The 12,960-nt window shown below is 55.5% G+C and overlaps 2 protein-coding genes across 3 annotated transcripts in view; one reads left to right on the top strand and one right to left on the bottom strand.

Annotated features, from left to right (window-relative positions):
- The window catches only part of LOC127976795 (mitochondrial basic amino acids transporter-like), a 289,596-nt gene that overhangs the window by 9,407 nt on the left and 267,229 nt on the right, over window positions 1-12,960 (top strand). The window lies entirely within an intron of this gene.
- dync1h1 (dynein, cytoplasmic 1, heavy chain 1) overlaps window positions 1-12,960 on the bottom strand; it is a 43,426-nt gene that overhangs the window by 29,029 nt on the left and 1,437 nt on the right. For both annotated transcript variants that reach the window (XM_052581458.1, XM_052581459.1), the window contains exons 2-27: window positions 12,485-12,572; window positions 11,964-12,137; window positions 11,630-11,885; window positions 11,218-11,404; window positions 10,873-11,144; window positions 10,557-10,784; window positions 9,047-10,123; window positions 8,405-8,584; window positions 8,178-8,327; window positions 7,948-8,094; window positions 7,488-7,628; window positions 7,243-7,419; window positions 7,052-7,162; window positions 6,853-6,972; window positions 6,543-6,782; window positions 6,305-6,460; window positions 5,849-5,962; window positions 2,728-2,838; window positions 2,436-2,645; window positions 1,702-1,848; window positions 1,462-1,628; window positions 1,213-1,386; window positions 831-996; window positions 511-699; window positions 240-434; window positions 1-149 (exon numbers count right to left, since the gene is read on the bottom strand). The exon at window positions 1-149 is cut by the window's left edge and continues 134 nt beyond it. In XM_052581458.1, coding sequence (XP_052437418.1) covers window positions 1-149; window positions 240-434; window positions 511-699; window positions 831-996; window positions 1,213-1,386; window positions 1,462-1,628; window positions 1,702-1,848; window positions 2,436-2,645; window positions 2,728-2,838; window positions 5,849-5,962; window positions 6,305-6,460; window positions 6,543-6,782; window positions 6,853-6,972; window positions 7,052-7,162; window positions 7,243-7,419; window positions 7,488-7,628; window positions 7,948-8,094; window positions 8,178-8,327; window positions 8,405-8,584; window positions 9,047-10,123; window positions 10,557-10,784; window positions 10,873-11,144; window positions 11,218-11,404; window positions 11,630-11,885; window positions 11,964-12,137; window positions 12,485-12,572 — 5,326 coding nt within the window. The remainder of the gene's footprint in view (window positions 150-239; window positions 435-510; window positions 700-830; window positions 997-1,212; window positions 1,387-1,461; window positions 1,629-1,701; window positions 1,849-2,435; window positions 2,646-2,727; window positions 2,839-5,848; window positions 5,963-6,304; window positions 6,461-6,542; window positions 6,783-6,852; window positions 6,973-7,051; window positions 7,163-7,242; window positions 7,420-7,487; window positions 7,629-7,947; window positions 8,095-8,177; window positions 8,328-8,404; window positions 8,585-9,046; window positions 10,124-10,556; window positions 10,785-10,872; window positions 11,145-11,217; window positions 11,405-11,629; window positions 11,886-11,963; window positions 12,138-12,484; window positions 12,573-12,960) is intronic.

Here is a 12,960-nt window from a genome sequence, read left to right as displayed (position 1 = left end):
ATCTGGATGGAGAGCTGCTGGAGGACGTCGGTCTGCTTGGGGTCGAAGTAGAAGCGCATCTGGCTGAGCCACTCGAAGGACTTGGGGTTGTTGATCTTGTTCTTGATCAGAGTCCTGCTCACGTCTCTCTGGTGCACCAACTCTGTGATCTACCAAAGAAACACACACAGGTCATGGTTCAGGAGTGAGCGAGTGTGTGTGTGCGCGCATCAGAAGGTCACTGCGGTGTTTGTGCTCACCAGGTGCTCCAGCTTCCTCCTGCGCAGCGGTGGCTGCTCCATCAGGACCGTGTCGGCCAGCAGGTTCAGCGTCGCCTCCACGTTGGTCAGCACGGCCTGCAGCGGACCCATGTCCACTCCTCCGTTGATGGTGTTGAGAGCGCTCTCCACATTCTCTGACCAGTCGATCTGTGCGGACAGAACCACCAGCTGGGCCTGGACACAGCAGACAGAGGTTAAACACTCATGATCAGGTGGACAGACTACGGGTCAGTCTGGGAGGACGGGTCACCTGGTATCGGTCGATCCAGCTGATGTAGGTGCTCAGGTCGATGCCCGTGCCCTTGTTGAAGTCGCCCACCTCTGTGACGGACTCGGCCAGCAGCTTGGCCAGCGTCACACGCATCTCACGCTCCACCAGCGTCAGCCACTCGTTGATCTTCGGATGCTTCGTGATGGACACCGGCGTCTTATAGAGCACCTGAACACAGCAGAGCGCTCACAGGTTTACACTAGCACACAGTTATATTACTGATGTAACGGCTCTGACTGACTCTTGACTGGCCAGACAATCCTCCATCAGACGTGTGTGTGTCTGGGGACGAGCCGTACCTCCTCTCCCTCTCGGGACGAGATGCCCAGCACCTCCGTGTTGTCCTCGTTCAGCAGGATGCTCGAAACTCCAGCGAACATCTTCTTGAAGTGTTTCTGCAGTTTGGCCACGTTCTTACTGTTGCCGATGATCTCCATCAGATCTTCATCACCAACAAAGTAGAACCTGCGGGAAACAGAGACAAGTCTTCAGCATCCGTACGGTCACACTGGTCTAAATACTGAAGCACGGCCTGCAATTATTTTACCAAACAAGACAACTGACATATCTTTTTCCAAGAACTATTAATAAACACAGTTCTGAAAGCAGTTTCACGGTCACTCAATCACTGGTTAGCACATCACATAAAAGTCAAGAGATCGTTGAGCTGAAAGGTCTGACCTGGGGAAAGACGAGCGCTCTCGCTCCAGATATTCTCCCAGGGCTTTCTGGATCTTTCCCAGCAGGTCAGCGAGTCTCTCCAGTGACCTCTGAACCCCCTGAATGTTCAGGACGTCCATGACCAGAGGAGACTTGGTCACCTTCTTCATCAGGGCCAGGAACTCTGTGCTGATGCTGTGGAATCAGACGAGTCACATGTTAAAGCCACAGTCTGCGTGTTCTTCAGCTCACTGATGTAATGAGTCTGACCTCTGGAAGCGCTGCGTCTCCACAGGAAGCAGGTGTTTGATGTCAGCACTTCCTGTGAAAATGCCTTCCAGGTAAACCCAGCGGCGCTGCACGTCGATCCAGACGTCAAACAGAGCCATGATGCGGTTGAGTTTGTCCTCCCAGCTCAGAGCGTCCTCCTCGAACACCTGTGAGAACAGAGAGACTGCTGGGACACACGGCTCCTCACGAACACACACTCGCTCTCGTTCTCTTCAGTACCTTGTAGTAGGGCGAGAGCTTCATGGCCGACACACTGTTGATGTGCTCCTTCACTTTGTTGAACAGATCGTCCCATCCTCGAATCAGACGACACTTGTTCTGATAGTTGACCAGGTCGAGCTCGTACGAGTTCCACACTTCACGAATCTGCAGCGAAGAGGAAGGAGTGTGTGAACACACACTCTCACTCTCACACACACTCTCTCACTCTCACTCATGCATACTCTCGCACACACACTCATGCATACTCACACACACACTCTCACACACACTTTTTCTCTCTCTCACACACACACACACACTTTTTCTCTCTCTCACACACACACTCTCACACTCGCACACAAACACACACTCTCACACAAACTCTCGCTCTCTCTCTCACACACTTTTTCTCTCTCTCACACACAAACACACACACTCTCTCTCTCTCTCTCTCACACACACACACACACTCTTTCTCTCTCTCACTCACACACTCACTCTCTCACACTCACACACACACACTCTCGCTCTCTCTCTCTCTCACACACACTTTTTCTCTCTCTCACACACACTCACACACACTCTCTCTCACTCTCACACTCTCTCTCACAGACACTCACACACACTCACTCTCTCTCTCTCTCACACACACACTCACTCTCTCTCTCTCTGACACACACACACACTCTTTCTCTCTCTCGCAGACACTCACACACACTCACACTCACTCACTCTCACACACACTCTCACACCTGCTTGAGGAACTCCTCGAGGGCCATCTCTCCCTGTGCCACCAGCAGCACGTCCTTCACCACCATCTCGTTCTTCTGCAGGTCCACGTCCCAGATCTGACCCAGACTCAGCTCGGACAGAACCCAGTTCACATGCAGACGCTTCATCAGCTGCTTCCAGTGCCGGTCCTTCAGCGCCTCCGACTTCAGCTCGATCACCAGCATGTTCACCTGAGGATCAGCACAGCGAGGGTTTAGGAGCCTGGCTGACTCTATCCCAGCATGCTCAGCGGTTCAGGCCGGAGCGGCTCACCTTCATGTAGCCCTTGAGCAGTCTCTGCACGAACTCGTAGGAGGCGTACTGCCTCAGTCGAGCGGGGAAGTTCTTCAGCTGGTTGAGGAGAGCGTCCAGACTCTGGCGCAGCTGCACAGCAGAAGAACACAGACCTGGTGTGAGCCAGACGCAGGTGTGTGTGTTTCGGGAGACGCGGGTGTGTGCCTCGGGAGACCCGGGTGTGTGTGTGTGTTTCGGGAGACGCGGGTGTGTGCCTCGGGAGACCCGGGTGTGTGAGTGTGTCTCGGGAGACGCGGGTGTGTGAGTGTGTCTCGGGAGACGCGGGTGTGTGAGTGTGTCTCGGGAGACGCGGGTGTGTGAGTGTGTCTCGGGAGACGCGGGTGTGTGAGTGTGTCTCGGGAGACGCGGGTGTGTGAGTGTGTCTCGGGAGACGCGGGTGTGTGAGTGTGTCTCGGGAGACGCGGGTGTGTGAGTGTGTCTCGGGAGACGCGGGTGTGTGAGTGTGTCTCGGGAGACGCGGGTGTGTCTCGGGAGACGCGGGTGTGTCTCGGGAGACGCGGGTGTGTCTCGGGAGACGCGGGTGTGTGAGTGTGTCTCGGGAGACGCGGGTGTGTGAGTGTGTCTCGGGAGACGCGGGTGTGTGAGTGTGTCTCGGGAGACGCGGGTGTGTCTCGGGAGACGCGGGTGTGTCTCGGGAGACGCGGGTGTGTGAGTGTGTCTCGGGAGACGCGGGTGTGTGAGTGTGTCTCGGGAGACGCGGGTGTGTGAGTGTGTCTCGGGAGACGCGGGTGTGTGAGTGTGTCTCGGGAGACGCGGGTGTGTGAGTGTGTCTCGGGAGACGCGGGTGTGTGAGTGTCTCGGGAGACTCGGGGTGTGGTGTGTCTCGGGAGACGCGGGTGTGTGAGTGTCTCGGGAGACGCGGGGTGTGTGAGTGTCTCGGGAGACGCGGGGTGTGTGAGTGTGTCTCGGGAGACGCGGGTGTGTGAGTGTGTCTCGGGAGACGCGGGTGTGTGAGTGTGTCTCGGGAGACGCGGGTGTGTGAGTGTGTCTCGGGAGACGCGGGTGTGTGAGTGTCTCGGGAGACGCGGGTGTGTGAGTGTGTCTCGGGAGACGCGGGTGTGTGAGTGTGTCTCGGGAGACGCGGGTGTGTGAGTGTGTCTCGGGAGACGCGGGTGTGTGAGTGTGTCTCGGGAGACGCGGGTGTGTGAGTGTGTCTCGGGAGACGCGGGTGTGTGAGTGTCTCGGGAGACGCGGGGTGTGTGAGTGTGTCTCGGGAGACGCGGGGTGTGTGAGTGTGTCTCGGGAGACGCGGGTGTGTGAGTGTCTCGGGAGACGCGGGTGTGTGAGTGTCTCGGGAGACTCGGGGTGTGTGAGTGTGTCTCGGGAGACGCGGGTGTGGTGTGTCTCGGGAGACGCGGGTGTGGTGTGTCTCGGGAGACGCGGGTGTGTGAGTGTGTCTCGGGAGACGCGGGTGTGTGAGTGTGTCTCGGGAGACGCGGGTGTGTGAGTGTGTCTCGGGAGACGCGGGTGTGTGAGTGTGTCTCGGGAGACGCGGGTGTGGTGTGTCTCGGGAGACGCGGGTGTGTGAGTGTCTCGGGAGACGCGGGTGTGTGAGTGTGTCTCGGGAGACGCGGGTGTGTGAGTGTGTCTCGGGAGACGCGGGTGTGTGAGTGTGTCTCGGGAGACGCGGGTGTGGTGTGTCTCGGGAGACGCGGGTGTGGTGTGTCTCGGGAGACGCGGGTGTGTGAGTGTCTCGGGAGACGCGGGTGTGTGAGTGTGTCTCGGGAGACTCGGGGGTGTGTGTGTCTCGGGAGACTCGGGGGTGTGTGTGTCTCGGGAGACGCGGGTGTGTGAGTGTGTCTCGGGAGACGCGGGTGTGTGAGTGTGTCTCGGGAGACGCGGGTGTGTGAGTGTGTCTCGGGAGACGCGGGTGTGTGAGTGTGTCTCGGGAGACGCGGGTGTGTGAGTGTGTCTCGGGAGACGCGGGTGTGTGAGTGTCTCGGGAGACGCGGGTGTGGTGTGTCTCGGGAGACGCGGGTGTGTGAGTGTGTCTCGGGAGACGCGGGTGTGTGAGTGTGTCTCGCGAGACGCGGGTGTGTGAGTGTGTCTCGCGAGACGCGGGTGTGGTGTGTCTCGGGAGACGCGGGTGTGTGAGTGTCTCGGGAGACGCGGGTGTGGTGTGTCTCGGGAGACGCGGGTGTGGTGTGTCTCGGGAGACGCGGGTGTGTGAGTGTCTCGGGAGACGCGGGTGTGTGAGTGTGTCTCGGGAGACTCGGGGGTGTGTGTGTCTCGGGAGACGCGGGTGTGGTGTGTCTCGGGAGACGCGGGTGTGTGAGTGTGTCTCGGGAGACTCGGGGGTGTGTGTGTCTCGGGAGACGCGGGTGTGTGAGTGTGTCTCGGGAGACGCGGGTGTGTGAGTGTGTCTCGGGAGACGCGGGTGTGTGAGTGTGTCTCGGGAGACGCGGGTGTGTGAGTGTGTCTCGGGAGACGCGGGTGTGTGAGTGTGTCTCGGGAGACGCGGGTGTGGTGTGTCTCGGGAGACGCGGGTGTGTGAGTGTGTCTCGGGAGACGCGGGTGTGTGAGTGTGTCTCGGGAGACGCGGGTGTGTGAGTGTGTCTCGCGAGACGCGGGTGTGGTGTGTCTCGGGAGACGCGGGTGTGTGAGTGTCTCGGGAGACGCGGGTGTGGTGTGTCTCGGGAGACGCGGGTGTGGTGTGTCTCGGGAGACGCGGGTGTGGTGTGTCTCGGGAGACGCGGGTGTGTGTCTCGGGAGACGCGGGTGTGTGAGTGTGTCTCGGGAGACGCGGGTGTGTGAGTGTCTCGGGAGACGCGGGTGTGTGAGTGTCTCGGGAGACGCGGGTGTGTGAGTGTCTCGGGAGACGCGGGTGTGTGAGTGTGTCTCGGGAGACTCGGGGGTGTGTGTGTCTCGGGAGACTCGGGGGTGTGTGTGTCTCGGGAGACTCGGGGGTGTGTGTGTCTCGGGAGACGCGGGTGTGTGAGTGTCTCGGGAGACGCGGGTGTGTGAGTGTGTCTCGGGAGACTCGGGGGTGTGTGTGTCTCGGGAGACCCGGGGGTGTGTGTGTCTCGGGAGACTCGGGGGTGTGTGTGTCTCGGGAGACTCGGGGGTGTGTGTGTCTCACCTTACGCGGCTGCACAGAGACCCACGGCTGCTCCTTCATCTGATCGATCTGCTCCCAGACCTTCGACAGCTCCGACCAAACCCCCTTCAGATCCTGCAGCTCCTCCAGAGCCACCTGACCAACACAACACACACGGTTAATCTATCTCCATTCAGACAAGTGAAGAGAAAAGATTAAGTGCACTTCATAGATTTGTTGATTTCAATCTTAATACATATGCAGAGTTTTTTTGTCTTACATTCACAATTTCTATATTTCTTTATTCTGAAGGTTTCCATTTCCATGAAATGTGCCATTTAAGTAAACTTGCCTTGCAGCTCAAACATTAGATTATGAACTCTGTGATTGTTAGTTTGTGTGAGTATCTCTTTAAAACATTCATCCTGCTTGAAGAAATGCATCAAACGCATCTGAAATGATCGGGTGTCTAAGAGAGAGGCTTGTAAAGCGCTTCACCTGGACTCTCTCCTCGCTGCTGCTCAGCAGACCTGTGTCCGTCAGCTCCAGCGCCTCTTTGGCCTTCGCACACTTCTCTCTGTCGTCCTTCAGCCGGCCGAACTTGCCCTCGTAGATGGTGAGCGACTGCAGCGCCTCCTCTGGACGCAGACTGCCCTGCAGCGATAACAAGCAGACAAACACTGAACGAGAGCTGCCAACACCACACCTCTCCCAGATCTCTCTCTCACACACGTACTGCCACAGGTTTGGTCTTCTCCCAGTCCGACAGCAGGTCTGTGGTGCGGTTCTCCACGGCGCGGTCCTCCTGCACGATCTTCATCTGGAGGTTGGCCACCTGCTGCTGGATGGCCGTGTCTTTGCGCTTCATGATGTCGCTGAAGGCGCCCCACTCGCCCTCGATGTTATCGATGTACAGCCAGGAGGAAGGGAACTGGAAGCGCTGTTTCTCCAGCAGACGCTGGCCGTTGCGGAACAGCTGCAGAGGACCAGACACGTTAATGACATTTCCTGCACTGAACCGTGTTTAAGACCTAGACTGTACTCACATCCACTTGCTTCTCGAACTGTTTGATCTTGCGTTTGAGCGCCTGCACGTACGTGATGAAGGTCACGGCATCAGAGGTGCTGGCCGTATCCACCGAATGCTGCTCCAGCTCTTGACGAGACTGTGAGAGACACAGAAGACTTCAGAACATTCACCTGAGCACAAACACCAGCTGTGCCTTCAGCGAGAGCGGCGCACACCTTGGAGATCTGCGAGTGGAAGTCCTGCATGTTGTTGCCCAACATCTGTCCAAACTTACTGAGCACCTCCTTATGCCACGAGTCGTACTTCAGATTGACCTTGGACTGAACCTAAAGCAGACGTAAAGAGAGACACGTGAGCGTGTGAGAGAGGCTCCTCGTGACCCAACCCTGAGCCGCTTCCTCCTGACCTTGCCGTAGTCGATGACGGCCGGCCCGAACTCCTTCCTGGTCTCTGCGTTGTCAAACGTGCCTCGAGCTTTGCGGATCTGAACGAGCAGCGCCTGCCACTTGTTGAGATCTTCTCCCAGACGGCTGTAGATGTTCTCGGGCTGCATGTCCCACAGACACTGGTACTGGAGCCACACCTGAAGAGAAACACCGTCAGTCCTGCGTCTGATCACGCTCGCTCGCTCGCTCTGAGAGAAGACCTTACCTTCACGTACTGCTCCACCTCAGACACGATCTCCTTCACTGCGTTATAAGCTTCCTCCAGCGCAGACGGACCATCAGGCATCCTGGTCAGAGCGTTCCTGTAGAACTTCTCCTCTTCTGATAACTCGTAGTGAACGCCCACCTGAGAGAAGAGCAAACCGTGAACTGTGCAACACAAAAGATGATATTTTGAATAATGTTAATGAGCAACAGCTGCTGGTAGCCATTGGCTTGAAGCAGTCGTGGCCTAATGGTTAGAGTCAGACTTGTAACCTGAAGGTCACGGGTTTGAGTCTCGGTGTTAAAGAGCACAAATCCAGAATATAAGACGCTACACTTGAGAACGTCACGTTTCTCTTCTGTAGTATTTCTCTGAAGTCTGGTTTGTTTGGTTACTAACAGGTTTAACAGAGTGATTAGATGAAGACAGAATGAACTGAGAACCGAAGACGAACACAGACCTGATATCTCTGACTCTGGATTCTGGGTAGAGACAGGATGACCGTCTTCCACACAAACATCTCCTGGTAAAGCCTGTAGCGGCAGTCTTCGATCGGCGGGTTCAGATAGATCACCTGGTTAGTGATCCTCAGTTCATGGACCACATTCTGTTTGGAGGAAGAAGACGTTTGAGAGTGAAGTCACGAATCCTCAGTGCAGACAGACTCAGAACTACAGGAGGACTTCTTGCCTTGATCTTGGGTTCTCCTCCGGGCTTGTGACTGACTTGAGGAGCCTCAGTGTCCATGTCCACATCAGCCCTGTCCTCCATCTGTCCCCGGAGAACCTGCGTCCAGGCTTTAAGACCCGCCTGCAGACGCACCCCGAGGATACGCTCGATCTACAGAGGAAACACATCACATCTGATCAAACACGGCTCTCCGGACAGACTCTGTGCCTCTGTCCAGCTGGACTCACCTCGATGTCCAGTTTATTGACCCAGATGGGCAGGTTGGAGTACGAGTGCAGGTTCAGGTCGTCCACAGCCTTCTGGATGCGGTTGAGGATCTCGGTGAACATCTTGTGCTCGTACATGCAGGTCTCCAGCGAGCGCACCTCCAGATCTATCTTCTCCTCGATCAGAAGAAGATCATCCACCTGAGAGTCAAACACACACCACAGTCACATCTCTCCTGACCCGACTCACACACACATCTACACCACCAACACAATCATGGACACACATAACACAAGTGTTTGTCTGTCTCTGTGTGCGTGTGTGTGTGTGTGTGAGTGTGTGTGTGTCTGTGCGTGTCTGTCTGTCTGTCTGTGTGTGTCTGTCTGTGTGTGTCTGTGTGTGTGTGTCTGTCTTTCTGTCTGTGTGTGTCTGTCTGTGTCTGTCTGTGTGTGTGTGTGTCTGTCTGTGTGTGTGTGTGTCTGTGTGTGTGTGTGAGTGTGTGTGTGTGTGTGTCTGTGTGTGTCTGTCTGTGTCTGTCTGTGCGTGTGTGTCTGTCTGTGTGTGTGTGTGTCTGTGTGTGTGTGTGAGTGTGTGAGTGTGTGTGTGTGTGTGTGTGTGTGTGTCTGTGTGTCCAATCATCAAACTGTCTTGAGCTGCTCGACCTTTTCTTGGAAGTTGAAGACGGTTTCGGCCAGACGCTGGACGTACGGGTCGAGCTTGTAGGACTCCCAGACCAGCGAGATGCCCTCGGTGATGAGCGCCTGCACTTCCTTCTTCAGGCCGGCCACCAGCAGCGAGATGGACATCCTCTCCTCCACCTTCTCACAGGTGCGCTCGTAGGTGCGCACGCTCTCGATGAGCGAGATGGCGAAGGGGTACAGCTGGTTGGCCTGATGGGCTTTGTTGACGATGGCCAGCGGCACGCGGAAGCTCAGCCACTTCAGGTTGCGCACCTCTTTGGAGAGCGTGATGATCTCGGGCAGGAAGTTGACCTTGAGCTTGAGCAGGGTGCCGGTGCGTCCGCGGGCACGTGTGTTCTCGATGGTGAAGATGCGGCCGGACACGCCCAGGTTACGCTGCTGGACCTTCCTCGCCCAGTCCTCGAAGATCTCCTGCGTGTTGAGCTTGGCGCGGAAGCTGTCTCCGTCCTGCTTCAGCTTCAGACCCTCCACGTGGTTCTCCCAGCCCTTGCCCAGGACGTCTTCCACGCGCTTCATGTAGGCCGTCAGCTGCCGGTCGATCTGCTTGGCCCAGATGATGGAGCCGGAGACGGGAGGCAGGTCTCGCACGTGGCTCATCTTGCAGGACTGGCTCTGAGGATACTGCACCTTGAACTTGTCGTGCAGAGCCTCGATGTCGTCTTTGACGCGCTGGATGAGCTGCGTCTGGTACTCTCGGATGGCTCCGCGGATGTGCGGCCGCACGAACAGGGCGTTGAAGCGGGAGAAGATGCGGAACATCTCGTTGGCGTTCTTGGCGGTGCCCAGCTGGTCGCGCAGGCGTGCGGTGATGCGTGTCTCCACGCGGTCGATGCGCTCGTCGTAGCGCTTCATGGCCGCTTCCCAGGCCTCCACTCCCTCCTTCGACACGTCCAGTCCGTCCACTTCCTTCACGTTCTCGTAGGCCAGATTGACCTCCTCGATGGCGTTGACGTCTGCGGCATCCAAGAGCACCTCGGCCACCTTCATATCGTCGGGCTCCGCCGTCTTCCCCTGAGCATGCTGGGTAACGGCAGACACCTGGAGAGAGACATAGACTGCATTAGCTCTGTTCTGATTGGTCCGTCAGCAGACTCCAGGGTGTGTTATTGTAGATAACAGGTAAATATCACAGACTCATCCGGATCACTGCAGTCAGCTCTACACGCTCTGAAGCTTTATGATTGGTTGGCTGATAATAAAATATTAGAACTCAATTCAATATTAGAGCATTGCGTTAGCAGCGCAAGGTTGTGGGTTCGATTCCCAGGGAACACTGTCAGGTAAAAACTGTTTCCACTAAGTTACTTTGGATAAAAGCATCTGCTAAATGCATGAATTTAATTTAATTTAAGTCATCCTGGTATCGCAGACTCTTTCACACAAACGCAAAAGGAAAAGCAGGTTTCCTGGTCAGGAATCATTAATCTCTGACTGGTCAACAACAGAAGGGTCAGAACCCGTCGGGTCACACCTGAGGTCGGAGCACTCGGACGATGACGGCTCTCAGCTGCTCGTGCTGTCGTCTGAAGCGTCTCATGTGGTCCAAGCGGGACTGGAGCTTCCTGTGCGCCGGACTGAGACGCCACACCATCTTCAGGTTCTCCTCCCTCTTCCTCTTCACGATGTCCCTCAGGAGCACCTGCAGCTTCTCGTACTCGTCCTCCCACGTCTGGAAGACCTCGAAACACGCCACCATCACCTGCGCAGGAAGCAAACAAGACTTCAGAAACCCTAATCTGCGATCTGGTTTGGTTCTGTGTGTTATTCTCAAGCCGAGGGGCGAGTACCTTCTCAAACTCCTCGTACGCTACATGCATGAGCTTGCGGGTGCCCAGCACTTTGAGCAGCTGAGAGCTCAGGTCTCTGGAGATGGCCTCCACCAGACGCAGCGCACGCTGGATGGGGTACTTGGTGTTTCGGATCTTGCGCAGGTGAGTGAAGATGGCCACCAGCGCCTGCCGGATCTTGTCCAGCTCAGTGGCCGACAGGAGATCGTTGAGAGGGAAGTCCTTCATCAGAGGGTTGTAGTCGTTCACCGTCTCCACAGCCTGCTTCAGACCTGAGAGAAACAGCAGAGCGGTCACAAGCGTGACGGAGCACAGCGTGAGATCTCCCTCGGACAGACGGCTCACCCGTGTCTGTGTCGAAGCTGACCGTGGCGTGGAAGCGTTTGCCGTGTTTGAGGATGTCGAGCGTCAGCAGCACCTCGGGACTCTCTCTCTTCTCCTGGATGCGGTTCAGAGCTCGCTCCAGGTTCAGCCAGAAGCTGATCTCCTGCAGAGCCGTTCCAGACGCCGGGTCTCGGTCCAGTTTAGTCACCTGAAACACAGAAGTCCAGATCAACCGTAGGGTAACCCTGCACAAAACACACTCCAGGTGAGCAGGTCACGATAAGATCATCTTCAGGGAGGAGAATCTAACAATTCAGAGAACCTTAAGACAATCAAAAAATAAAATAATAATAATAATAATTTCCATTTGGTACAGAAGCACGTTAGAGGAGCCTGTGTTTATCTGCAGTAGTACAGAGACGTGATCTCAAACCTTCTGTATCTCCCGGATCCAGCGGTTGACTCCGGACTGAAGCTGGTTCAGGAAGCTGGGATCCTCCACTTTATCTCCGAAGTCTGTGACCTTGGGCTTGTCTCCGCGCTCGTAGCACTGCTTGGCCACGTTGGTGATGATGGGGTGTATGAGCAGACTGATCTCGGGGATCTCGATGTTCTGCTGCAGGTGCAGTAAGCCCATCTCCAGCTCCGCGATCTTCTTCTCCACCGAAGGAGCCATCTTATCCCCATCCCTGCGCACACACACACACACACCGTGAGGACCGGCTCTCACCTGACTCTCTCTCTCTCTCGCTCCGAGCAGACCTCACCTGTCAGCTTTACCAGACTCCCGGATGTAGGACTTGAAGTAGGGAGCCACAGCGTTGCTGATGAAGGAGTGCAGCGTCTCGTACGGAGAGTCTTCGCTCAGAGTCAGGACTCGCACCTGAGTGGAGATGGGTTTATCTGCATCGATCACAGCGGTCCGCTTGATCAGAGCCAGGCTGGAAGAGCACGGATATCATCAGAACACAACACACAGTGCTGACAGAAATCATTAGGACGCTAGTATCTCCACCAGCTACGTCAGTTATTATTTGCCGCAGGGTGTCAGTAGGAAATATCAGTTTACATGATGACATGATGCAATTTCAATTGTTCTTTTCTCTTTGGAGTGATACAAGCTGTTTGTGAATAGATAAGATCCCTAAAGTCTCAAACCCAAAGAGATATTCTTTATCAAAGTAAAGACTCGTCCACGCCCCTCTAAAACACGCCCCCACATCTCTACATCACTGTGTGGGAAGATTTGCATAACTCCGCCCACATGTTGGCGGTCTGAGCTCGTTACCTGTTTGATTTGAGCCCGTAGTGGATGTCGATGCTGATGTTGTAGGAAATGCACTCGCGCTCCTCCTCTCCTTCATCTCCAACATCCTCTGCAGAACAACAACAAACAACCAGCCGTGTGTGATCAATCAGCTAAACCATCTGATGTGAGCCCAACACAAGTGAAGAAGAGGAGCATGTGATGATGCTGGTGTGTGTGTGTGTGTTACTGCCTGGAGCACAGTTGCACTACAGTAACAAGAGCACATTCACACTGAAGAGAGCATTGTTTGAGTCTCGTTCAAAGACATCGTGACCATAACTGACCCATAGTAAGCCCCGCCCCCCCTTAGTTACTGTTGCTACCTCGGACAAACAAACAGAGCAGTTCACTCTCTTACTTACAATGATAGATGTCAGTAATAACAGCTTATAACATACACTTTTTTTAGGTGACATACTTTCAATGAAGCCATTACAAAGTTAAACAAATCCCCC

The sequence above is a fragment of the Carassius gibelio genome, chromosome B17, assembly GCF_023724105.1.
Source record: "Carassius gibelio isolate Cgi1373 ecotype wild population from Czech Republic chromosome B17, carGib1.2-hapl.c, whole genome shotgun sequence".
NCBI lineage: Eukaryota > Metazoa > Chordata > Actinopteri > Cypriniformes > Cyprinidae > Carassius > Carassius gibelio.
The sequence above is the reverse complement of the archived record's forward strand: the minus strand, read 5'-3'. Positions and strand labels throughout refer to the sequence as shown.